Genomic DNA, 26,931 nt, shown 5'->3' on the forward strand with positions numbered 1-26,931 from the left:
ACTAACACCAACACCATCACCGCCCATCATGTCGAGCGAATTTGGTGCTGTCGCGAGTGAAGCCTGAAGTGAGTGTGCGAGCGAGGTGGAATGATACGAGGAAAACGGTGTGTGAGTGAAAGAGCTGCAGCGATGGCGACGACGAGTTTAGAAAGGGGGCGAAAATTATGGCACAACTGACAGCTCGAGCTAGAGCAATGGCGATTTTTTTATGGAATTTTTAACTTAAATTTCCGTTTCGCTTTTCATATTTGCTGAATAAGTATAAATGCTTCGGATAAGGTATCCGTTTTTAATTGCAATTTTTATTAATAAATTAAAGTATTTACGTTATTTAAAGTCGTTTGGATGACAGCAACGTGCTAGGCGACTATCCGTAATCAGCTGTCAGCTTCACACAGCCTTTCCGAAACATTTTTTAATTTCATATTATATTCCACGCTTTTTAGCAGGAATTCTTTTATAAATTTGAATATTACTTCCTTAAAATTCATATAAGCACACACAACATTTTATTCAAATACATAGGACATCGATCTGGACCACCTTGCTTACCTTGGTGCTGTGTATGTCGTCATGCTAGAAGAATTCTACCGAAAGCGGCGTCACGCGCAATAATCCAAACAATGAGTAATAACCATTATTTTCGGAGCGAAAGAAAAACAAAACTATACCCGTCAGTTCCTTTAACTTATCCTATTCGAGATTTTATAAAGTTAATATATAAATTGCGGCTATTAATCCATTCGTCAGGTGTAATTACACAGAAGCAAAGATAGCCCGCTTGTACCGCACAAACAAATCCCAGTTCGTGTGGCGTAAGACACATCAACACTTACAGGCGGACACCGGGAATGAACCGCGCCGTATCCCAAAAATGCACCACACCACACCTGTGCCATTCCATTTGTATCCATTGTCAAAATGCTCTTAAATGCAAACGATTTGTTATTTACAGGAACTCGTCACACCAATCGCTCAGGCACTGGTAACAGTCGGCCGCCTGCTTCGAGTTCGCGCCGCAGGTGTCCTTCATCCACTCCTTGAACAGCTCGGCATCTTTCTTCAGGATGAGGTACTGGCCGAGCACGGTGTACGCTCGGTCGAATCCTGCCGCTTCCAACCGCTTGCCCAGCACATCACCCACGCCGGCAAGGTCTGTGACGGGCTTCTCGCCCATCGGTTCGGCAACGAAATTTCTATGCTTTTGCGATGTACTCGACATGGTGCTGGTGGCGGTACCGTGTGCGTGCAGTGAAGCAGGTTCTGTTTACAAGCAAGGCGAACGATTATTGGATGATTTGAGAGAGATTACATGCACGTAAACTACTGCAGGATAATCTTACCTCGGAATTAATGCTGAAATGGCGTCACAATTGCAGTTTTTCACGTAAAACTCGGTGTTTTCTGTCGGAAGCTTGTGTTTTTGGGACGTCCCGCTTCGTGTGATGCTTCCGCGTTGTTTTTTTGTGCGTGATTTGGCCTGTTTGACAGTTCTGACAGTTACGTTCGAATTGCTTTCGTTAAATACGAGACGTCAAGCAAATTAGGCTGCGTACGTGAAATTAGATTGCTGAACGAAGATTTACTGTTTTCAAAATGCAAAGCTTATATAAATTTCGGATATTTTAACGTTCTTTTACAAACCTGAAGAGGAAATAGGTATGAAACGTGATATAGAGTGTTGTTGCAAGCAAAGAGATAACTTAAAAGATCATGTATACATGTTGTGGTTTTAAGTATAGTTTTCATTGTTTATTCAACGCAATAACCCCCCACAATCGGAATTGTAAAGTTAAAATTTAGCGCCGCAGGTGTTCACAGATTTTCGCCTCCCTATACTGAGCGCAGAATGTGGTAGCTTCCTTAAAATTACATCCCTCTCCATCCTCGTCCTCACAATCATACGTACTACAGCGCCGCGGACAGTTGGCCGGTCCAAATTCGCACTGTGAGCAATCGCGCGCGAATACATCATTATCCTCGTCATCTTCGTCCTCCTCGTCCTCGTAATCATCGCCACCATTGTTCCGTTGCGTTGGCGCCACGTACAATCGTGTTCCTATCTGCATCGTATGCGGCACCGTCAGATAGATGCGATCGTCTTCGGTTAGGCAGAAGGAACCACACAGCCGTTCCTGCTCATGATGGCAGTCGCCCGATTTACGACAGATACGCGGTGAGTACACCATACAGCATAGATCCACAGTGTCCACTGTGCTTTGTGAGTTCCATGGAGCGCCGGTTGAGCTTGCAGTATCGTTCAAGCACTGCGCACAGGATAAACTGCCTCCTGTAGCTCCTGATGCCATGGAAATTGCACACGAGGATCCGGAAGCCATTCGAGTGCACGTGCGCTTCACGCAGGCACCGTTTCGCAAGTTGTAGTCCGTCGGGCAGGAAGGATTTTTGTACAGCTTTTTCAAGCAAACGCCATTCTGGTAGTGGTACTCTGAGGGACAGTTGTAAACGGCCCGTTCCGATTTTAGCTGGCAGAACTTTGATTCGTACCGATCGGGGGTTGTTCCCGTTGGGCAGGATGGTTTACTGGTGACGAGCAGTCGACAGGTACGTCCATCGAAAATAGCCCCCGAAGAACTGCAGCGCGGTGGTTCCAGCTGACAGAAGCTATCGGAACAGGTCGTTGCGCCTCCTGCAGAACACTGTGCGTTTTCAATATGGCAACTGTAGCATTGGCCACCCGTCAGCGCATAGTTCGGTGGACATTGGGGTGTTCCACCGACACACAGTTCACCGATCCGTGAGCCCTTTCCATGGCAGGACGGATCAGTGAATGTGCGAAGCTGACACTCACCGTTAACGAGCGTATGATCGCTATCCGTACATCTTCCATGCTCCACACACTTGCCCTGGTACAGATATCCTCGGTTACAAATGGCCAGCCCATACTCAGCTCCTTTGCATTCGTGCGCATACGCCACGATACAGAAACCGTTGCATAGCGTGTACTCTCCAGCTGGGCAGCGTGGACGAGTGACGTGCAGCGTGACACAGTGTCCATCACGTAGAAAATGACCGGCGGGACAGATCACTCGCTCCGCGGTACACATCTCCTGTCGAATGGCCATGTTGGATGGGCAGTTAGGTTTCTCCGTCTGGCACGAAATACATCGATCGTCCCGCAGTCGATACCCTTGCGGGCAGGTTGGTGCCGATCGATGCCAACAGTAGCCACGCGAGTCCACCTCCGAACTGCACTCGGTAGCGACGTACTGCACATCTTCACACTCGGGTGCATCGGGATACACGCAATGCTTCCCATGGCGGTAGGTTCCATCCGGACAGGGTGCCGGGTCCGCAATCTGTACACACATTCCATCGATAAGGACAGCTCCAACCGTACGGCAGGTTCCTTCCGTTGCACAGTCCTCACTCCGCTGGATGTAACCGTCCGGGCAGGTGGGACGTGCAAACTCTCGCTCCACGCAGTACGCCCCTTCGATGGTGCCATTCCGGCAGAGTGATCTTCGGTAGCAAGCGCCCTGGAAGAAATCCCACCCCGGCGAGCAAGCTTTCGGTGAGCGAAGCTCTCGCTTTTCACACGTCGTTCCGGTTCCCGTTAGTTTGTACCCATTAGGACAGGAAGCCTGAATGCAAGATCCCGATCCCGGCACCGCACGATATCCCGATGGACAAACGGGTGCAAGATGGATGGAACGCGTACACTCATCCCCATCGAGTTCATATCCTTCCGGGCAAACTTTGTCGTAGTACGCGAGACAGGAGCTATTCACTCGCTCATACCCGGGCGGACAGACGAGTCCAATGACCGTCTGTGGTGGACAATCTTCGTCACCGACTCCCGGAGTAAGACAGCGGCTTGCACGTGGCCCGAAAGTAGCGGTAAGGGCTGGCCCACCAGCAGCACAAGGTTCAAAAGGACACGGTGGGAATGTACACTGGGTGATGCAGTATGCACCACCACCGCCACAGAACGCTCCGTAACACGGGTTAAGGAAGTTCACGAGCGAAGTGTAACCAGCCGCTCGGAACGTACAGTCCGTACCGGTTCGTTCGTACCCTGTTGGGCACATAAGATCAACCTCACAGTAGCAACGATCGCTACGATCGGTGTAGATTGTCCGCGGTGGACATACCGGGAACGTGCGCACCAGCCTCACACAATCGCCATCCCTTCCACGCTCGTAACCATCCGGGCATACCGCTTCCTTTCGATTGATCGATGCTTCCACTACCGATCGCCGAACGCAAACATCTCCATCGTAAACGTACCCAGCGGGACAAGTCGGTTGGCTGGCGTTAGCAAGTCGTCTCGTTTCCCGTACGCAAGCATCCGCCCCAGGTTGAAATCCTTCCGGGCACTCCTTCGCGATTGTACACCGACCATCCAGCGGGTAAGATCCCTCCGGACAGTGGACATCCTCACGAATGATACAACTTTCACCCTGCAGTTCGTACCCAGTTGGGCAGGAAAGTTCCCCATGCACACACTGCTCGCCATGCTCGTATCCCTTCCGACAGTGGTACTTCCGGGTGTCGTTCCGCACGCACATACTATCCTTCCACTCGTACCCGGCAGGACATGCCGGTTCGCTCCACACACAGTGTCCACCGGTTAAATTTCCTCGTCCACACGCCATCGATCGTTCCTCGCAGCGTGCGCACAGATCAACGGACGGATCGTACCGGAAGTTCGAGCGACAGATCGGCGTCACACTGACGCATCTTTCACCCCGCTCGATTGTTCCCTCGGGGCAGCTGTAAGCGGGACGGACCGTTTCCCGGATGCAGTGACCCGCTTCGCTCAGCGTATACCCTTCCGGACAGTTAGCTGGAAGGCCACACCAACGATTCCGTCGCTGATAAGGACCACACTCGAACGCGCACGGCGTTCCCTTGCGGCAGAGACCATGCTCATCTAGCACGAAGCCCCGGCCACACCGTGGTGTCTCCAGTGCGCAAAACTCTTTCTGAAACGGCACTCCACCATCCGGACAGGTGGTACGGGATTTCGCTTCCCGTACGCACACCCCATTCCGAAGGCGTGCCGGTGCTCTACAGTGCGCTCGTGCTAAGACACACACTCCGTCCTGCAGTTTCCCGACCGTACAAGAACTAGCCACATGTTGCTCGAGCTCACAGGAGCACACGTTGTTCAGCGTACCGCGCATACACTTGGCAACCTCCACGCACGAACCGTTGTAGAAGTGACCCGCCCTACAGACAGGTCGCCCGATCGTGCTCAACGTTTCACAATGCCCACCGTTGAACGTTTGACCCGCGGCACACTCCACCGGCAGTCGGTACGTGACGGAGTGGATCCTTAGGTCCGGTGATGCTTGCTGAAGCCGCACACAACGTCCCCACTGGTTGGTGTACCCGGAAGGACAAACGGTCGCCAGCACCTCATCCCTACAATCGCAACAGTCCGAGCAAGCCGAAGGTGCACAATTGCCACCCGGATGTTGCTCCGTAAACCCGGGCGGACAGAAGATTCTTGCCGAGGCGGGAAAACACAGCCCACTTTCCCACCGATACCCCGGCTGGCAGATGTTGTCCCGTACGCAGTTCTGGCCCCGTTGAACGTAACCGGTCGGGCAGCTGTAACTTCGCACGATGCACCGGTTCCCTTCGCGCGTACTGCCCGGTGGACATTGAATTTCTTCCAGCACACAACCACTCGCTCCACCGGCACCGGCACGTTGAATGTAGCCGGGTGGACAACTGCCATGGCCCTGGCCCTGACGCTTCGGACGACAGTACTGCTGCTGTGCATCGATGGTGTAGCTGTCGGGGCAGGTACGCGTACAGTTCACACTTCCGCTGGCACATTCCGTTAGCAAGCGCACCTTTTCCGGTAACACGGGTGTACGATCAAGCAGGATCATTTTCTTCACGGAACGCTTGTTGCTGTGTGTCGTCCCCGTTGCAGCGATAGCGAGCAATAGAATCACTGAGAGTTGGCTAGTTCTGCTCATTTTTAGGCACTGTTCGATTTGCTTCACTTTTAACACACTTGGTTCACTTTCTACATTACGCACTTCGGAGTTCGGTTAGGTTAGTGCCCACCGGGTGGACACTTCTGATTGCACTGATCGTCTTCCTGGTTGCTGGATCCTTATAAAGAATTTCCCGATCACCCACAATCGCGATTAACAATACCACGGATAACCCACAATGTAGCACATTGTAAGGGGTGGCTTATCGTAATCGGAATGTCGGGAAAAGTAAGTGACTTAACCTTCCTTAAGGTGATTTTGATCGTCTCAATACCTTAAAAAATCTTTACATATGTCAAGACTGGCTAGGATCTTACCACTGTAAGATCACCAATTTTATCACCCAAGTTCCGCATTCGGTCTGATCTAGCTCTACTGCACCGTCATGCGATTCTCCTAGGGGGATAGACAAACTAGGAACTCATAATAGTAAATATTAGTTTTAGATTACGCACAGAAAAAAAATGCATGAAGTGCATTTACAATGTTGCTGCCAAGGACGTGTCCGCCTATGATGCGTTATCTCGATGCGTTCATTGAGTTTCGTCTAGCCGTTACCTTCGTTCGATCGTTTTCCCTATCGCCACACGTTTGTGAATGAATGTTGCGTGCGATAAGAATGCTTCACTGCCGGCGGTAGCTGCTATGTGGTGCCGAAAAAGCTGCTGATAATGGGTTTGCGGGAGGTTTTCCGGTCCGCAGTGGTTCCTCTGTGTGACTTTCAACATTTTCATTTAAACCACCCGCTCTACCGGTCTTGAGTGCTTTTACGGCAATTATCTCTTACCCTGCCCATGGTTGTCTGAAGATCGCAAATCAGTTAATCCTCCGTCTTGCCTACAGAATGCATGCATACAGATCTTCCGATAGAGGATTGCCCAACATTTATAGGACGCTCCTGGGGCTAGTTGTAAGTCTCCTCGATCGACGACAGTACGCTTGCAGGTGTTCGGTATCATGTCCATATTAGAGTGTTTGTGCTTTCCTCGTAACTGGAACCCATTTACAAACCCAGGATCAATTACAAGTGATCACCAAAAGATACCTAACTATCCCATTTAACAGTAAGCAATTTATATTTTTCAAAACCAAACTGATCCTACCATAATGGGTGGTCCAGAGCGATATAAAATGGTTTAAACTACGGAAGAAATGCTGTCCAATTGCTGTACCTACAGTCGTTATAAATGATTCGCAATCCAACTTCAGTGACATCGAACTGCAGAAGTGCATTCGCTTACGGGATCCTCACACGCTTTCCTTCACGCGGCCACCCTGGATTCAATTTCGCTCTCCTTCCTTCAACCGAAGCTGATGACATTTCACCTTAAATGGTGCCCCGGTGCCATTAATAATGTGACGCATCTTTTCCCTACCTCGGCCGCGGGTGACTTACGCTGGTTTAAGCCCCAACCACAGCTACGAAGTCTTTACCCACGCATTTGGCTCTCCGCATCCCGTTTGGCTCCGCTCCACTTCATATCTTTGGCGGCAAATCTCATGTACCACGAAACGTGAGACACCCCTGATGCTTCCTTCCGGAGCTGTTCAGGAACAATATGTTCATTAGCAGGAGGCAGATTTTTATCGGTTATTGGCTTTTTATGCAAACGGTCGGCAAACGGGGGTAATGGGGACCTAAAAATACTACCGTCTAGTGCTCTAGTGATGGCATGGCGGGATATACACATAAATTTAAAAGGTGTGTCTTAACCGTACCGTTCATCTCATTTTTTGTATCTACTTTCTTCCTCTCTGCCAGTGGCATTGTTTCGGAAGTGCACGACAAAGATCACCTAATCTAGGGTAGTAAGTGAGTGACAGTAAAATAAAACTATTTATCATTCGCTTTGAGAAGTAAATATCGCATAATTATAGGATTGTTAGCGGATGGATAATTAGTATGTTTTGATAGCTCCAACAGCAAAAGCTCGCATTCGGTAGGCAATTGCCACTGCAACGGGTTATGGGATTTATGAAAATTTGTTTTTGCTGGTGTTTAGTAATTAATTTTAAGGCTGACATAGTTTATATAAAGCGTTCCATTAGTTGCCTGAGAAGCATATTGTTCAGTGCTTTGGAAAGTAATTAAAATAACATGATATCTCTTTATAATCTTTATACAATAAATGTTGTTTACCTCACTACATCTTACTTCTTTACTAGATTTATGCTAGTTTACTTTTTTTATTGCATTTATTTAAGTTTTCGTTTCTACAAAATGTTTGGTAAAAAGTCATAATAATGTGCCTTTCTTGACTTTGTTTCTACAGTCTTACAATTTTTATACATCTTTTAAAAATTTTCCAGAAAATTATACATTTTCCCCTTTTTAAAGATTCAACACCATTATTATCATTAACATTAGTAACTATACTAGTGTTAGTTTTTGACTTATAAATATTTCTTTTGATTGTCTTTGTCATGTTTGGTATGTTTTTCAATTTACTTTATTTTTCTTCTTGCTATTTCGGTTTTTTACATTTATTGTTTGTTTTAATTCATATAGATTTGTTGATGTTTGCTTTCTCATGCTTGATTTTTTTTTGTTTTTCTCAAATTTTATAAAGCAAAACTTGTTTGTATTTCTCATTTTTTTGCTGTTTACACATGTTTGTCTATTTTTTCAGATATTGTTCGGCTGACTTTTTCAACTTGTTTATGTTCGGTTTACTTTGGTAAAGTTTTGTTCTGTTTTTATTAAAAAAAAATCTTCGAAATAATGGCGTATTTTATTTTAAATGTTTTTTTTTTCATTTTCTGTTCCTTTCGTAAAATTTCTCATAACTTCAGCACAGGAGTAACAAACAGCCCTTCCCTTCATAGCAGCAACGAGTGTATAACCGGCCAATCGGCCTCGCTTTACCATCGATGTGCACCCTGACTCAAAGAGAACGGTACGGATTCGGCTCGTAATGCCCTTTCACGCAAGGCAGCGCGCTGGGAGAGACCAAACTTCGGCTGTTCGACGCGAGAGCGCACAGCATGGAGGGTTGCGTACGACCGAGCCATGCACAGCGCTAGCAGAAGTAAGAAGAAGCTCGTTGAAGCAAGTCGCACGTATCGTGCTGGTGGCTGGAACCGCGTACACCGTGTATTTTGATCTGGGGGAAAATCTCTCGCATCCATTCGATTCGCGGCGGGCGGTTGGTGTAAAAGGCGCGCGCGTGCGCTTGGATTTTCTTTGCTGGCCGTTTGTGGGCGCTTTCCGGCAGGCAGACCGGACGGATGCAAACGGGGTGTGGAAGTTTGTTAGCGTAGGAAAGATTGGGTGCATCCTGGAAGTGGCACTGCACCTGCCGGGATTTTTCTCAGCAAAATTTTCCCTTCCCCGACGATAATTGTGGGAGTGAAGGAGAAAAAGTTGACCGTTGTGTCGTATACCGCTTGAAACGCAGTGTAGCAGCGGAGTGGTGTTTATGGCTGATTGTTTGATAAAGTAAGATAAAAATGGTTTTACGAGCATAAGAAAAGTGTGCAGGAAAAAAAAAAGATTTTGTGAATTGTGCGTGTGTGTAGTTTGTGTGTGCTTGTGAAGTATTCAAAATAACCGATAATTTAAAGGTGATTTCCTGTCTATCCGGATTAAAAATTTTGTCAATCAGATTGTAGAAAAGTCCTTATCTTCTACAAGATACTTCATCACAGTAAAACAAATAAACATATCGATGAGGATAATTTGCCCATGCTTGATTGTTGTGTGCTGATGAAGACAAGCCAAAAAGAATTCAAACAAATAACGGGTTGATTAAAGCGCGCAGCTACTTCGCAACGTACCGCAGCAACCGAGCTGGAAAATCATCAACCGCAAGGATATACACACCAAACCACCATCCCTCTTTGCGTCGTCAATCGAAGGAACCGGGCGCAAGCTTTCGAAGCGATGGTAATGTCAATTTTCCGTCACTTTCCATCACGGAAAGGTTCGCCGTGAAGGGGCAGGTGTGCTGCAGCACAAGAAAAGGTGTATGTGATTCGTGCTAATACGAGATGTATTAGTATTTGCGTGAGTGGTGTGTGGTGCTGTGTACTGGTGTGCTTGTGTTTTTGTGCGTTATGTTTGTGGTTGGCGCTGTGGGTTTTGGGGCTGGTGGCGTATCATGATTTGCATATAAATTGATCAGTGCGGTGTGTATACATCCTAAAACCGGGCCGGTTTGTTTGCCTAGAGTCTTGTAAGGTGGTTTGTGCAGGTGTTTGTGCCAAGTGTGCCTACAGGGCAGTAGTAGTAGCAGAGCAGAGCATCCTGATTATCTCGGCCAGGTGTTGTTGCCGTTGGTGGTGTGTATGCGTGTGTGTGTGTGTATTTATTTGAAAATTGTTGTCCTTTTAAATGCTCGCCTGTCAGGTGGTTTGAAACGTAAAGTGAGTGTTTTTGGTGCGGGCATCAACCAGGACCGCAGTTCCGGGCGTTGCGGTTTATTTTGGGATCTCGCGTGAATGGTTAAGCACCTTCGCAGGCTGCTGCTACTCCGTGTGCTAGTTTTCCGTGGACTCCGGGGAGGACTCCGGAACATCATCGCGAAGCTCGCCCAACGTGCCCGCCGAGGCAACCGTCGTCCGTAGGCATGGAGGAGGAACTACGCTGTCCGGTGTGCAAGCAGCTTTACGCCAGCCCGGTACTGCTGCCCTGCTATCACGCGCTCTGTCTTGCCTGCGCCCTGGACATTCAGACTGCATCCTCATCCTCCGCATCCTCGTCCTCGTCCACCGCCTCATCGTCGTCTTCGGCCGGGTCGTCGGGTGCCGGTACCGGACACCCACCCTGCCATCCTGCCATTGCGGCCGCTCACCTACACCAACAGCATTCACAACATTCATCCTCGTCCGCGGCGAGTACCGGCAGTTCGAGTGCTACCGAAAGCGTATCCTCCGATCAGGATCAGGCGGACAAGGTGAGCATCCTGAGTGAAGCCGATTCGGGTGTTATCTGCTGCACATCCCGGCCAGGATCGTACGCCGGCACACCGAACCTACAGGGACTGTTGTTCCCTCCGGCCGGTTCCGGTGGGTCGGTCTATTCGCTCGCTTGTCCGGTGTGCCGGAAGTTGGTGTTCTTTGACGAGTTGGGAGCACGCAATCTCCCGCTGTACCGGGCGATGGAGTCTATCGTGGATCGGTTCTGTGAGCGGGAAGCGCTACGGTGTCAGATGTGCGAAACCGAACCGCCGAAAGTGGCGACCGTCATCTGTGAGCAGTGCGAGATCCGGTACTGTGATGCGTGTCGCGAGCTGTGCCACCCGGCACGCGGACCGCTGGCGAAGCACAGTCTTACGAAGCCACGCGGTGCTTGCCAGCTGCGGGAATCGATTTGCGGTGAGCACACGGAACCGCTGACCATGTACTGTATGGGGTGTAAGCTGCCCATCTGCAATCAGTGCATCGGCGACAACCGGCACCAGTCACACGATCTGCAGTCCATTACGGCAATGTGCAAAGCCCAGAAGGTGAGTCATTACTTAGTCTCTACACGTATTTTAAGCAGACGCGGGAGGTATAATTTAATGCTCTTTCTGGCACTGTTTGGCTGGCATTGGAAAAATATCCACCGAAACACCCCCTAACTATTTTAAGATATTTAAAATTAAATTAAACGAACGTATTTATTAAATTGAAAATAAAATCAGCAAGCTTCTTCTAGAGCTAAATAGTACTTTATTCGAAAATGAAGTCATTTTCCTAGCTTTATCTAATTATTATTGATGTACTTTCCACACTACAAAAAAGGCTGGTTAGGTGTTCATCATCACTTTGGACATGATTTTTCCATTTGAGGGATCGCTAAATATCGCTAGAGTTTAGCTAATGAGCTGAGCTAGGTAAGACTATCATCCTGCACCTAGACGACGAATGAATTTAGGTTATCCGAAGTGCTTGAGTACAAAAAAAGGCTCCCCGTTTATATCCTTTAACCCAGATAGAACGATGAGTCATTGAAAAGGTTTTATGGGGTTGGATGGTTTTTTTTAACGATATTCACATCAATTGTACTTCCTTCTCAAAGGGTACCAAACTACCTGCTTTAGAGATTTAAAAAAAAATCCTTATCTGTTGGTCGGTATTCTAGATCAACCCGTTTAAAAAAAAACGATGATACTCAGCTTCCCCCCTTACGGAAAAGTAATAGCGCGAAAGGGAACTTAGACGCACCATCAGCCATTTACTCGGGTGGAAAGTGAATGAAAAAAAGGACGAACCTGCCTGACACGTAGCGCAGGAGAAGTTAATGACTAAGGTACAAAAAATCAAAATAGCATGACGCCCAGGTTCAGGGATCAACGTACAGGTAGCTTGCATAACTGACAAAATACCTTTAAACATACAACAAAAGCCGCTAAGCATCGCGTCCTCACCGTCCTCGCCGGTGGGAAAAAACCGGTTCAACCGGTGGATAATTATCACGCATCCTTATTCCCATCATCGCAGCGTGGCAAACGGTTCGATGCTCTTTGAACCGTTGCGGTGTGCATGTTTGGGTGTGTGTATTTTTGGAGATTTGTGTGCAAACAGAAAAGTGCAGTTCGCAAGGTGGGGCTGGGTTGGCTGGGTGGGAGGAGAAGCGAAGAATGCAGTTGCATTTGTTTGCCGTCAACAAACAGCATGGGCGAATGGGGTGTTCCTATGGATATGTTGCAGTTGCTGGCTTGATTTTGAAGGTGTTGAACCGTGCAGAACCACTTAGAGAGGAAGAAGTTTGATTGTAAAACTGCTGGCAATCGAAAGGAAATTACACGTCAGGACTTAGGACCTTATATAAATGCTGAGGACTTGTAAATTTTGTACTTAAAATATTTTTTCGAATATTTTTTCTAAACCAAGCCAAGTTAATCGTTGCTAGTTTGAGAACATATGTCGATTGTTAAGAATCAATTAGGGGGATTCGCTTTTTATGTGCTACTCTACCACCACACTGCCGCATATGCCATTGTAATCAGCTGTATTTGTTTTGCTAAAGCAATAATCATGTTGCGGTAATGTGCGGTACAAACAACAAAGGACGTAAATTGGCATGTTTGCTAATCGCAAACACACACATGACGGACGAGTGACCAAACACTGCCGAGAGTCTGCCCCGTACGCTGTCAGTTTGCATTATTATCGTGTAGATTTGTCGCAATTACTGGGAAGGAAGCTGTCCCACACCGTACCCATCGCACGTACGATTGGCTTCGGCCAATATCTGGTCGACATCTTAACACCTTTCCGGCTGTCACAACTGGTTGAGCATCCGCGCCCATCCGATCGTGATCGTTCATGACAGTTTAATTACTTCGGTCTCTTCTTCTGCTCCGGTTGCTTGGGTAGGTGCAGAAGAATCGCCGGTCGGCTTTATCGTCTTAATCTTGGTTCGTCATCGTGCAAGCCCTTAGGGGAACACGGGGGTCTCTTCCCCCTTGGTTCCGAGAGTCCAGCACAGTGTGTGTGTGGGTACTTCCGTGAGAAAGTTCATCACAATGCATACCGGGTTTCTTTAGCTCGTAGCCCTCTGGGCCTGGGGGCCGTTGCGTTTATTGAAGCAGAAAGCGAAGAATTTGTATTTTCGGGGTGTGTAGTTGGACTGTATGGACAGCAGTTTTCGTGAACCTTGCGAACCCGCAATGGGTGGAACCAAGCCAAGCCGTCAAGGGTCGATTGTTTGTTAGATCGAGCTCGGGAGAAATTTTGTTCAGCAACAAAGGTTACGGGAGGGCAGCATTCAACGATTCTTTTCGTTGATGAAGTTAAAGTTGGGAAAATTGTTCGGCGTTGTGTAGCCAAGGGGAGAGAGGGGCTAATATATAAAATTGGCTCACGGAAAACAGTTCTCATCGAATTAAACAATTACCCGTGAACAGTAATTATGACGGTGACAAACGTCTTTAGCGTTCTCGTGACACGTGATGATAATTTTGGGTGAGCAAGCAAGCAAGTGAGGGTGTTTTTTTGCCACACGCCAACAAACAATGGGTGATAAATATGTTTACTGTAGTAATGATACCAATATGATAATTGTTCAACTATTGGATAAAAAGGTAATGAAGGGAGTGGTGGTTTTGAATTAGTTACGAAAAGGAACTATTTTAAGGTATTTAGTTAAATTTGTCCGATTTCGCAAGCTTGCAAAAGGTATAAGCTACAAGCTTCCAATTGTAAAAAAATTCCTATGTAAAAAAAATGCTCACGGCTCGTCACCATAGGCTCTCAATCCAATATCTCGATCTTTCTGGTGGACACAACAACGCCCTCACTCCAGCTTAGCTTTGAGAAGATGGAACTTTCTTTGTCCAAGGAGAGTGGGTCGTCCGGTACCATTTTTATGACATGACCACCAACCAATGGTTGGTTAGACTTACTATTCAGCTAGTAGAGCTCGTCGTTGAAGTAGCTCCTCCAATGTTTTTATACACCGACTAGGCCAAAAAATCTTCTGAGGACCTCGAACCACGATTAAGAATCGTCAGTTTTGAACAGAGTCATGTCTGAGAGGCATAGGTCAGTATATGTAGGACTGACTTATAGTAGATGGTCCCCAAAGAGTCTACGTCTGAGTCTTGCATGGCCCTCTCTATATTCAATTTGGAGAGAAGACGGATAAGCTCAACTCCACCTGGTACAGGCCCTTCATGGCTGCAGATTTAGCTGATTAGCTAATACAATTTATAGAAGATGGTTCCCAAAGAGTTTACCTTCGAGACTTGCATGGCCCTCTTTATCTCCAGTTTTGGAGAAAAGACAGACAAATTCATCTCCATCTGGTCCTAGGTGGTAGCAAACCGAAATTTGTCGAACAAAAATCTATATTCTTAAGACTCTACAAGATTAATGTCCAACTGCAGACGCAAGATCTTTTCAAGGATCGTCAGCGCATCAATGGCTTTCTTCTATGTTTGAATGGTTCTACTCGAACTAATGATGAGGTGTCTGACACAATCAGAAGGACAAACTTCAAAGGTGAAAAGGCCTGAGATACCTTGACATCTCCAAACTATATCCTATCCCAATAACCTAACCCTTTTCCCTTATTCCTTCCCCCTTTCACTGTTCCACAGAGGTTAAAGAGACCCCAGTGGTCGAAATCCTCTTTAATCTATAAACAACAATAACAACAAAGAAGGACATTTATCCAGGCCACCGAGCAATCGGCTATTTTGTATTTTGTGCTCCAATTGTTTTTTTTTTCTGCAGTTGAAAATTCCCCCTGAATTAGTAATTTTATTTACAGTATCTCATTTTTCCAAGCGTGTAAAAACGCATTAACAACAACCGTTTCGGAATCACTAATCTAAAAAACCGTCTTTCGCATGTAACAAGTGTGAGAACCGCATGTATACTTATGCTCTCTAGGAACCAAAATTCCCTTCCTTCGGTAGGTGTTTCCATGTTCCCACTCTCTCCCATCACAGTCCAAACGGAAAAAAGTGCCCCCCTCGCTTGTCACAAATTCTTGGCATCTCCTAGCACATGATTTATGCACTCGCGCGAAACGGGCAAAGACATCCGCGTGTGCCCGGTCGAAGGGCGTGTGCTGGTTGGTGCTGTTTCCTATTACTATTTGGTCGCAAAAATCGCTGGCTGCACAGCGCTGTATAATTTATGTATTTATTCACAAGCTCGAAGCTTGTACCGGGCGCAATGCACAAGGCAAAGGAATAAAGCCCTTGTTTTTGTTGCTCACACTAAAGCATCCCGAAAGAAAACGAGTTGGAAATTGGTTCGAGAGGACGGTCGGGCTCTGTAGTAGGAAGGGCGAGCCGGCAAACTCACGTTTAACGGAGTTGGGGCTTTTACATGAATATATCTTACACATCAATTTCGCACCAAAGAAGTGTCATAAAATTCATGGCGCATTGATTTTTCGTCATGCGTGCGTTTGCTAGTGACATTACTTGTGGGAGGGTTATACGTTTGGTTTCGAGCAGGTTTTTTTTTTCCTTTTTTGATGATGCTGTTTTTTACCATTTTATTGCTTTTTTTGATACGCAAGAATACTAATCCAAGCCCCCGCCCCGTGTGCTCTTGTGTGCCCGTGAAATGTGTTCAAAATGAAGTTTCCTTAACGAATGTGCGCGTGTGTGTATCTAAGAGTCGTTTTATCGCTGTTAAAAATGAATTTCCGTGTATCGACATTAAAATACATGAAACAGATCAAACGGGGAATTCCTGGTGTCTTTTTTCGGATTTAGGTATGAGCTTTGATTGGGATAAAAAATTTTGAATGGGGTTTTATTTTCGTATTGATAGAATAATGTAAATTGAAGCCCCATCTTACCGTCACGGCCGTAAATAACTCATAAAATGCTCGACATGCTGAAGCTCTATTTGCTTGTTCCTTGGAGCTGTTCTCCAAAAATATTTTTAAAGTTAAATAAGGTTTAAAATCTACTGGATTTTCTGGACCAAAAAAAGGTAAAGACTTCAGTTCCAAAATCAATACCTCACATGGCGGACCATAAAGCTGTAAACCATAAAACCCTGACTGCCCATCACCGGTCCCGCATACATTACACCAAATTGCACTGCCGCAGTTACATTTGGCTGGCGCCTGAAGGTGGTCGACATTATGTCGGTCAAACCGTGTGTATTCAATTTGTCTTCCTCTCCGAAGCAGCGCAATTTGCATAATCCGTGCCCGGGGCGCGAATCGTGGCGTGGCGTTCCTGGTTGCGAAGAAACGAAAGCAAAACACTAAAACTAAGAATCGCAAACGCGAGTCCTCGCTTTCAAGACGTACCTTCCACCGCACTACACGGTTTCGAGGGAATTTGGTGGTAAATGTGTGTTGTGTAGTTGAAAATTAGGTCGATGGCAGGCTGTGTCTTCCGAAAACGATGCAAAACACACCTGCGAGCCGTTCCAATGGATACTGTTGTCCCTGCCAGTGCGAACGATGTGCTTCATATTATCCCCGTTTTTTCCATTCTCGGTTTTCCAACATGCCCGGTAGGTAAATTCGAAGATGTAAAAAAAAACCCCAGAAAAAAGATTAAAAATTGGATTGGAAGTAGGAAGAAAAGCAAACTGGCAGAACGAGCGACCGAGGAGTAGAACAAAAATTATGTAAATTTTGAATCACCAAAGATAAGGGGGATCGGTTCGCACAAGAAAACACACCACGCTGCTGCAGCGGACGTGCTTTTCTTCTGCGCAGCGCCTTCCCGAGTGCGAACAAATCCGGTTCCGGTTTCTGTTCCTGTGTCGTGGTGTATGAGTGTGTGTGTGTGTTTTACTCTGCACCGGAAGTAAGGGTCGATGGTGTAAAACGTAAAATATCGGTTTTCCTTTTTTCGGAGCTGTCGTACACGTGCTCTGGAGGAAGGATTTGGCCTTCTTAAGTGAGCGAGTTTCCTTCACAACGGTGAAGATGGATTCGATTTTCGCCTCGAAGCTGTGGATGTGTCCTTGACTGTTTTGTTGTAGATAATGTTTGGCTGTCGGTCGGAAGCCGGAAGCAGCAGGCGCATCTTCAAATAATGAAGGGATTTCCATGACGTTTTTAGTAAAAATATTATATCATGTTTTATTTTGTAAAAATGTTAGAATACTATCCCAAGAACTCATGGGAAAAAAGTATATCCACCATGAATGGGTTACTAATTCCACGAGAACACGCAATACCGATTCATGCATAATTGCCACCTATCCTACCTATGGGAAAACCCTGCATGTATCGTCGGAAAATTATCACTACAAACAGCGGTTGTGGAAAAGCCATTCATTCTTCTGCTATTTTGCGCCACTTTGCATTCTGGTCTTGGTCTGGTGTCTTATTTGCTTTCTTTTTCGGGAAATGCCGCAGCGAATTTTTCCCTTTTACTCCTCTTCGTTTATCGCCACGTCCGCAGGCTGTTTCGGGAAGATTTTCTTGCTTAAAGTCAATTGATCAGGATAAAAGAAAGAGGATACAGAGACCGACAGGAAGGGAGAGCGAGAGAGAGAGAGCGAGTGAGCGCTGGGCAGAATATTCGTCGGCAATTTTCCATCACTGCTCCGGTGCCGGAAGTTACAACCATTGGTGGTGTTTTTCCTTCGGTGCTGCTTTTTTTTTACTCGTCTGCAGGGAGTGAATGAATGTAGTACGGGTTTGAACGGGGTTTTTGTAGCTCTCGAGTGAACGGGGCTTCCGGGCACCGTGGTTGAGGAAAACGGGAAAGTCAAACACGAGACACTGGGCTGGTAGAATAATACGCCTAAAGTTTTCTTTTGAATATAAATTTTTCCATTCCACCATCCTAAAACGCCGGTCGCCTTCTCGGAGTCGTGTCTCGCCGCGAATATACATAGCACTTATGCACTGTGCTACCCATTTGCCGTTTTCTTATCGAGCAGCACGGTTTTAGAACTGTAATGGTGAGACCTCCATTTTTTGTCTTGTTCCTGGAGCACACAGACGAGTGGAGGCCGTATGGTTTTGCGTCTGATTTGCCAAATTTTTCATGGGTTGGCAAAATAGACCCGCTCGTCGTCTGCTGTGTGCTGTGTGCCTGGCGGGCGTGCTACTGCTGCAGTCCAGGGTTAGAGACTCTATGGACCTCTGGGAGGACCCTTATGCACGGTGCTCCAGCATGTCACATTTGCCGCGTTGAATGTCGTGTTTTTGGGGATGTCTAGTTATTCTGCTTGCGGAAAAAATGGGGTAACTGGAGTCAAGTTTGTTTCGTGGCGAGTCTACCGAACAGCAATCCCGAGCAGAATGCCAAACCACAGAGAAAAGCATTTTCCGCCTTCCTGTGAGTGGAACGTTATCCGGATGTGCGATTATTCGTGTGAAGTGATAGTCCATTTCTCGGCTGGAGGAGCAAGTTAATAAAGTTAACTTACTGGAAAGAATTAGCTCCGCTGAAAGGTGTTGGTGAGAGAGAGAGAGAGAGAGCGGGAGCTAAGCAGACGTTAAAGTACCATTGTGGAGAAGAAGTATTTTTATATGATTTATTGTAACTATCGTCTACTTTACTGTGTGCTTTGCTGCTACGAGAGGTCCAATAAAATAGCTCTTCAAAACGGCAGCTCTTTGTAGTGCTTTAAGCTACATAAGGGTGCGCACTGAACAATTGCTTCAAAGTGTTGCACCACTTGAAAGCCGGTGACGAGATTATAGTAGCGAGTAGCCAATTGTCACCCCTAGGGCCCTGATAAAAAGCAATGTATAATAATTAATCAATCATAATTCATCACCGAGCGTAATTGAAAGGATTGTTTTTTAAGTGTCGACTGCACCACTGGAGCTGTCCAATTTGAAGCCATCAATTAGTGAGAGGTGTAAAATTATTTAATGCGCATCATTTGATGGCTGAAGTGCTACGGTTGTTGATGGGAGGCTGGAACGGTTTCAACGGGAAACGAGCGTTTAAGTAGTTTTAGTTACGTTCGCTATATCAAGTACTAGAGGAGAAAACAAGCTTAGTTTATATTGTTTTATGGAGTAAATATTATGAGCCCAATTTCTACAATGAAAAATCCTTGAGGTACTCCCCAAGTAGTGTACTTCTTGAATAGTTGAATTCGTAACAGTTGTTAAACCCTTTCAATGCTCTACAGTTCCACTGCACTAATTGAACCCTTCAAGAGTGCTTAACAAACCGGGGAAAAGATTTTAAACAATAAATTGGCCCTTATGGGTGGTGCCAAATAAATTCATAACGAATGCAGTGCTCAACCCTCTTGAGAACTAAAATTCGCAAAACTCATCTTATGTTGCTGGCAGCAGTGAAGTTTTCACCTAATGCCCCTCAGGGTGTTTCAAATTTGTACTTATAATAAATGTACTGTAGCCTGGTGAATACTGCATATTGGGCGTTTTTTTTTTACTCTCTTACCCGATAACCTTAGAATGTTTTAGCACTTTACCGTACAGCTGTTGCTGTTTAAACAGAAAAAAACACGTCTACAGCTGTTGACAGAAGCCCTCGTGCCAGCTTGTACTGTTTAGAAAAGCTGGCTACGATTGCTTCACTTTTGCATTTGCAGCCAAAAAGGAAATTAGACCAAATCAATAGAAGGAAACAGCGCTGTGTTTTGTGCCATGGCGCCCCCTGTGTTCTTAGCGGCGGGTTCTGAAGGACGTTTGATAAGGTGTAAAAGAAGGGCACGTGTTCGATGCACAAATTTTCCCCATTTTGTCATGCAGGTAATAGCTTTAAAATAAAATTATTTGGTGAATGAATTTAAAGCTAAAAGTCCCATTCCGCAACATTGCAGATCTTGGATAGGAATTGTAGTTGGTGAAAGATTTTTTTTTGAATAGGCAATGTCTGCTGTCTGGTTCCGCTTCCGCAGTACGAAGGAAGAATGTCGGAATCAAGCAGAGTGTGACACTCGACGAAAACCGTCGACAAGAATCAACAATAGATGCTGTACAATTTGCAAGAAATCCCATTACTACGCTTGTTCGTAACAATGCTACACGTTACAATTGCTCGTTTGTACCGGAAAACCGGGAACGAACGTGGGAACGAACCTGGTTTCTTCGGTTGCCTGCAATTTAGACCAGCCCGAGATCTTTTTCTTACCCCCCGGGCCGTGTCCTCTTAGTCATCGCTTTTTTCGCATGATTTGAGCAACCTGAACTGTGTGTGGGGATGTAATTTCAGGTCCACCAGAAAAAGCTCGATAGTTTACCCGCACCAGAAGAGCGGTTTTCGATTGCTGCCGGTGGTGCGACGAACCCGGAATACAGTCCGGAAAATTGTGCTGATGCGGTGTCCTGTTTGCGGAAATGGAGTGTTAGTTTGTTAGTTATCCTGCTCGGGAACTGGAACTGGAATAAGTGTGCGTGTGGGGGGGAGGGAACAACCATTGCCAAAAGGTTGGCTTTTGCAATAATTGGATTAGAGTGTCTGATTGAGTTTTCTATTTCGGAGAGTTGGAAAGGAAATGGGAAAACCATTGCTGAATTTCCCGAACCCTCGGCCAGAACGTCGGCGAAGGTACGGGCCGTTGTGTTCCGATGGCTTCCGAGATGAACCGAAATTGCAGTAGGGTTTGATGGTTTCTGCTTTGCTTCGACGTACCTTACCGACGTAAGGAAGCAATCAGTGGTTAAGTCGGCTTAGAGGGTTTTTATTGATTGAAAGTGTTAATGAGTTCATCAACGAGGGGCACGGTTGCACTTGTCTAGGTTATGTTGTTTACCGGTGGAGTTTGACTTTGTCTAGAAGCGTTATGAAGTGTTAAGGAAAGTTATTTGATGTAAGGGGCCGTGGCGGGTCAACCTTACAGTGGAAGGAGCGCCAAGCGCCCAAGCGGCCCTTGGGACCTCGTCGGTCAGTGGTTCCCTCTTCGGCGAGGGAACTCCTGTTGTTTCCCTCTCATATCATGATTAGAAGGGCCTCCAAATATCTTGACCCACCACTGGTTGGAGGCGTTATGTGTGGGTCATCGTGTTAGCAGTGTTGCGGAGAATATTGGCGTTAGCTTCATTACTGAGTGGCTGGTTAAAATTTTGAGTCTTCTTCTTCTCTAGGCTTCCCGACCAGCGTGGTCATGCCGGTCGTTTAATCGATTACTAGACTAAATGATACCACTTAGTTGGATAGTCAGTTCACACTACGGTGGAACGATCCAGATGGGATTCGAACCCAGGGTTTACCGCGTGGAGATTGGCGCTTGGAATTTGTCCGGAAATTCTAGACGAAAGGAAATTGGTTTATAATCCTGCTGTACCTAACATAAAGCAGCGTACTCCATGTCTGCTCTTTTAGGTTCTTTTTAGGTTAACTTCAATTTGAAGCACTCCAACATAAACGAATAATTGTTTCGGATAACGTTAAACTAGCAAACTCCAAGTATCTTAAGTGCCAGCAGCATCAACATCCTTTTCAAGTTCAATTACCTCCCATGTTTCCCATCGAAAACACTCCACATCAAAGAACCGCTTGGTCGTCCCATCAATCCAGATTCCTATCTCTGCTGGGCTTTAAATATTAATCTACAGCTGGCAGGTGAATGTCTCTGTGGACAGATAAACCCATTAGATAGATGGGACACATCGATGCAAAAACTTTACCCTCAGGAAAAAAGGGTCCCCGGAAGTGCTAGGCGCTCCTTCTTAAGACTGTAGACTGTAGAGCAAGGCGTAGTAGAAAACAATGGACACCACTCCCAGAGGTCTTTGTCTTTTCCAAGGGACATAGATAAACAACGCGCCTACCGTCGAAGATTACGCCAACACAGCTCTGAAATCAATCGTACGCTGGACGATAACAGTCGGGGCGGATAAAAGAACAAAGGGACGAAAGCATCTCAAATCTTGCGGAGGGGGAAAAAAAGGGGCGGGCGGGAACTATTCTGACTGAAGCTACCAAAAACAGGCGATGAATGTTTGGCTTTCAGCAACTATTTCTGCACAATCAGTTGCACAGCCAGTTGTTGCCTGCCCGTGTTCTGTGTAGTGCCATGTCCTGAGATGGTTGTGTTTTTTTTTTGTTGTTGAAAGGGGAACGAACCAGGGAACCGGGAGTTTGGAATGTAAGGGACGTTTGCTAAGCCAGCCAACTTTGCCGGCACCCGCTAGGGAATAGGAGGAAGTGCTGAAGCCCATTTGAAAAGGGTCCTACCGGGTGTGTGCTTCGTTCCAAAAGGGATCTTCCTGTCAGGATTCGGTGTTCCGTCCTGGCCCGGGCAAAGGAGGGTGCACGTGATGTGTTGTGCATGTGCTGTTCGGTAGGAAATGGCAGGAAAATATGTTTCGCTTCTACATCGTTTTCGGCAATGTTGGTGCTTTTTTTCGCTCTCTCTCTCTCTCCGTTGGCTGGGGTGAGAATGTTCGAAGGATAGCCTTAAATTTTGTTGCCCCTGTGCAAAGTGAACTTGGATGGATGCACGAACCGCCGTCTGCTTGTAACGAATCGTTCCATTCTTCTTGATCTGCCCGTTATTGTAAAGCCCCGGTAGAGGAAGATGAATGCCTCCAGCAGGACATCGTTTGCATGTGCGTGCGTGTGTGTGTAATCGCCTTGGGTGGGAAACAAGGGAGGAAATTTTATTACCCGGCTGAAATTACACTAGCACGAACCACCACGGTAATGGGGTCAATGATCTATAGAATCTGTTCAGCCCTTGTCGCGTTTGTTGCCAATGGCGCAGAGAAAGGTTTTCGCTGTAGTGTACGTGCACGAAGGTGCATTTTCCAGCACGATGGCTGCGTTTTGCGTGTGTGTGTGTGTTTTGAAAATTTGTTTTCAATGGCAGGAAATGGTTTATGGTGGCATAAACATATGAATTGACAGATTCGTTTTGCTAGCCAAGGACGTGTCTGGACTAACGAGCTCGAACTAGCGAGTAGCAAATATGTGTTTGTTCCTTATCTTTGATTCTTGTACTTTCGCTAATGTTTAGGATAAATTCTCTTCGTTAATTATCTTTATTATATATTTGTTAGATTATTTGTTTTTTTTTCTGCCAATTTGGGTCTCTAAATCTATGTTTCATTGAAATTTTAAGAGTTTTAAGGGTTTGACAGAACTGTTGACAAAACTGAAATTCATTTCTATAGGAAAGGATATATCATAGGATGTATAAATTATCTGTTTATTGAAATGAAAAGTGTTGTTGTTGTTTCAAAATGAGCTGGATAATGAATGATAAAATAAATAAAAATAATAATAAAAATAAATAAATAAAATGAATTGTAACATTCATAGGATGTATAAATTATCTTTTTATAGAAATGAAAAGTGTTGTTGTTGTTTCAAAATGAGCTGAAAAATTATGTAGATTAATAAAAAAAGCGTCAAAATCTTATTACTTTCCGTACCCTACCTCTGTTGCTAACGCGATTCCGAAATTTCTCAAACAGAGTCTCACAGCGGAGGAAAATGTTCAAACCCACCAACAGCTGCTACTCGCCGAACAGAATCCCGCACCGAGCGCTATCCTTACATTTTCTTCTCAGTGACGTCTGATTTTCGAGGGCAACACTACTACGTACGCCCAGGACACAACATGCAGCACACCGTGCCATAGCCATAGCAAGTGCGCCATCCTGTGGAGGGATAAAATTTAGGTCGTAAGTGGTTTTCCGAGTGGTGCCTTTTCGCTGCTGCATAACGTTTCTCGCTGCCGTACTGCTTACCCTCTCCACAGACGATCGTAACCTGACGTAATCGCAACTAACCGAGAGGGGCTATGCTCGGATGATGGTGCCGGATGCTTTCGTAGCCGGATGGATGGAATGTGAGTTGGAATTGGAAGGAAAAAACGATGCGAAATAAGTATCGTAAGGGCAGAAGGTGCTCTGCTGTGCGAAACACTTGAGGGTGATTATTCGTGGAACATAAATTGTTTGTGTTCGATCGGACGAATGATTGCTTGATATTTTGCTTTGAAAATCGTAGGATGCTTCTGTGACGCCGAGACACACTTTTTCATCCGGGCTGGATGAAGTGGGTGAAGGTTGGTTGTTTTTTTTTTTCGATTCCAGCCGAAGCCGAAAAGGGGACGGATGTGGGTTGTTTGGACGATTGTTATTCTACTTATTTTTCTTTTCGTTTGGTTCTGGACGAGTTTGGTGGGTTTTCTTTGCAGTAAGAACCTCAAATGTGGGGTTTGTCCCTGTTGCTGTCAGCGTTCGAATAGGTCAGGATGATTATTGTCTTGTAATCGTTGCGGTAGCTAAAGAAAATATTGTGCGTGCATCAATGATGCATGTATGCAATGCTTGTTTTGCAATAATATTAATAAAACGATTGGTTTTGTAAGTAGCATAGAGCTCCAATTTTATATAGAAGTTATTATCTACTTCATCACTTCAACGCATTCCAATCGAAAAGATTCAGTGTGTTTAAATAGAGTAGTGCAACTTTAAGCTAGCTGGTTCCCATCCATTGGATCTCCCCACTTTCCAACTGATATCCAAATTGATTCATTATCTTACGGAATCAGCTTCTTCCGGGTGACTTTTTCTCTTTTTTGCTGGCCCCCGATACTATTTTGCTGGCGGAAAAATCAAAATAGACAGAATAATCTGGCAAGCATTAATCAACGATAATTGCTTAATAATGATCCCGAAGCAAAACCCGAGCGCTCGTCAGGACCGAGTGGCTCACCAATCAATTACTTACGGCTGCTGCCGTAGAATTTGTCTAGTGGAGCATATTGTTTGCTTGAGCAGAGTCCTGCCACACCGTCCCTTCCCTTGCTTCGTGCCTTTCCGGTCTGCTCTGTCTATTGTTTTGCGTTAGTGGCGGATGGCTAGGAAAAAGTTGAACTTCTAAGAACTAGGTCACATTATAGTAGGAAAAGCATTCGTTGCTGTGAAGCAAAAATGTACACGAATGTGTTGGAGATTTTGTGTGTGTGTGTGTATGTGCATGTTTTCTGCATGAGAAAATGAGCTACTAGATTCAATCCATCGTTTCGTGGTAAGGCGCTTGGAGCTAGGAGCTCCAGTAGTTCGGCCTGAGGCAAGTATAATCCGGAACTTCGGTAATGATCTTTCAACGAGAATGCTCCCACGATGATGACGATGGTGTGCTCGTAGAAGAGGATGCAGACAGAATATCATGTAGGCACAGGGATATAAATAATTTAGTTAGTAGCTTGCTCATGGAAGGGAGAAAAGGCGAAGTAAAACATGAAAGCACATTGAGTGCAAAGAAAAGAAATGTTTCTTAACAAGCAGAGGATGTACAGGGCCCTCCTAATAAAAAATATCCTTATTACAACCCGGAACAAAACTAATGATCATGAGCTCATTCATTTCGGTCTGGTTGCATGGTGGGCCTGCTTGTTGAGGAGGTCCTCTCTTTCCGTGTCCTGCTCTTAATGCTAAAGATGTGTCTCGATCGATTGGTGGTGATAAATAAGGAAGGAACAGTTCACGGAAAAGTCTTTGGAAATTTCCGCTGTGCATACAGCATCCTATGTTTTCTGCTTTCCTAGAAGCATCCAAAGCAAAGAACTTAAAAAATAGAGCTGTGCGATAAAGCCCGAGCATCTAGTGTTGTAGCTAGGATGTCACGTACGTTTTGTCACCATCGCACACCAAACGGTGGCTCGGTAAGGCTTTGGTTGGGGCATGTTTGACAGCTTTTCGGTATGGCTTCGACCGTTTTGGGTGGGGAGGTCTGTAATTTATTTGTTTTCTTTTTGAACCCGTAAACAACGTCCGAAAACACCGTACGGAGGCTCGCCAAAAGTTGATCAGCAAACAGACACCTCGGGAATGGACGATAAGATGACATTGTTGTTGAATTATCCTTCTTTGTGTGGGGCTGTGTGAAAGGCGAGCCCTCGGTAGCGCTGTTTCTATTGATTGTTGTTTTGACCGATTCCGGCGAAATTGGGGTCGGAGAAAAACTTTCCCATTTCACGCCCGTTATCGGCACTGTTTCGTTGTTTGCAATACTATTTGCGCGAGCGCGAAGTTAGACCAATACAACGTTCCACAATTTTTTTTATGTCCAATAGCGTTGGATTGTGTTTTTGGTGGTGTGATTTATGTGATTTATCGTATGGATTATTCTGCAAGACGTGGTACTGCTTTGCTTGCAGAACAGCTATAGGAGACCGATAGTGGATTGAATGGATTTTATTACATTACTCAAATATTATTATTATTATTGAAGAATGTGTTTGGTTTTACTTCAATACCGATTCCTGATCACAGATTTTCCATCATAAACTCAGCCGGTTCAACGACCATTAAAAGCACGCCGTGGTGTTCGTAGTGCAGCATCACGTTACGACTCGTTCTGATTATATTTGTTTGCTCTGGCAGCATTCGATGAGGACTTCTCGGAATATTGATATCGTCCGAATGGATATGGATTTTAAATTGGTTCACCCGTTACCGATTTGTAGCTGGATGGACCTGGTACGGGCTGGTTGTCGGGGTCTATCTAATCCCTCGCTTCGATCACAACTCATCTCTGGATGCAATTTATTGCATTCACGTTCAAGAAGTGGAAATTAAGATTCCGTGTCCGTTTGCGTGCCTCTGGTCGGCGCTTCGAACATTACCGTGGTGTTTCAC

At 45.7% G+C, this 26,931-nt stretch overlaps 3 protein-coding genes across 7 annotated transcripts in view; 1 reads left to right on the forward strand and 2 right to left on the reverse strand.

Moving 5' to 3' along the window:
• Positions 1–681: 681 nt before the first annotated feature.
• Positions 682–1,507, reverse strand: LOC118511732 (barrier-to-autointegration factor). The gene is made up of 2 exons (XM_036055178.1): positions 1,347–1,507; positions 682–1,266 (listed from the first exon to the last, which is right to left on the reverse strand). The coding sequence occupies exon 2, from the start codon at positions 1,223–1,225 to the stop codon at positions 953–955; it is 273 nt and encodes a 90-aa protein (XP_035911071.1). The 5' UTR covers positions 1,226–1,266; positions 1,347–1,507; the 3' UTR covers positions 682–952.
• A 220-nt stretch (positions 1,508–1,727) lies between these two features.
• On the reverse strand, positions 1,728–6,155 carry LOC118511724 (zonadhesin-like). Its single transcript, XM_036055162.1, has one exon. The coding sequence runs from the start codon at positions 5,958–5,960 to the stop codon at positions 1,803–1,805; it is 4,158 nt and encodes a 1,385-aa protein (XP_035911055.1). The 5' UTR covers positions 5,961–6,155; the 3' UTR covers positions 1,728–1,802.
• A 2,395-nt stretch (positions 6,156–8,550) lies between these two features.
• The window catches only part of LOC118511734 (E3 ubiquitin-protein ligase TRIM9), a 94,963-nt gene continuing 76,582 nt past the window's right edge, over positions 8,551–26,931 (forward strand). For 2 of the 5 annotated variants that reach the window (XM_036055180.1, XM_036055184.1), the window contains exon 1: positions 8,551–11,428. In XM_036055180.1, the coding sequence (XP_035911073.1) occupies positions 10,550–11,428 (879 nt within the window). In that variant the 5' untranslated portion in view covers positions 8,551–10,549. The remainder of the gene's footprint in view (positions 11,429–26,931) is intronic. The other 3 variants (XM_036055182.1, XM_036055183.1, XM_036055181.1) reach the window with 3 other exon arrangements.

Source organism: Anopheles stephensi, chromosome 3, assembly GCF_013141755.1.
Source record: "Anopheles stephensi strain Indian chromosome 3, UCI_ANSTEP_V1.0, whole genome shotgun sequence".
NCBI classification, from domain to species: Eukaryota; Metazoa; Arthropoda; class Insecta; order Diptera; family Culicidae; genus Anopheles; species Anopheles stephensi.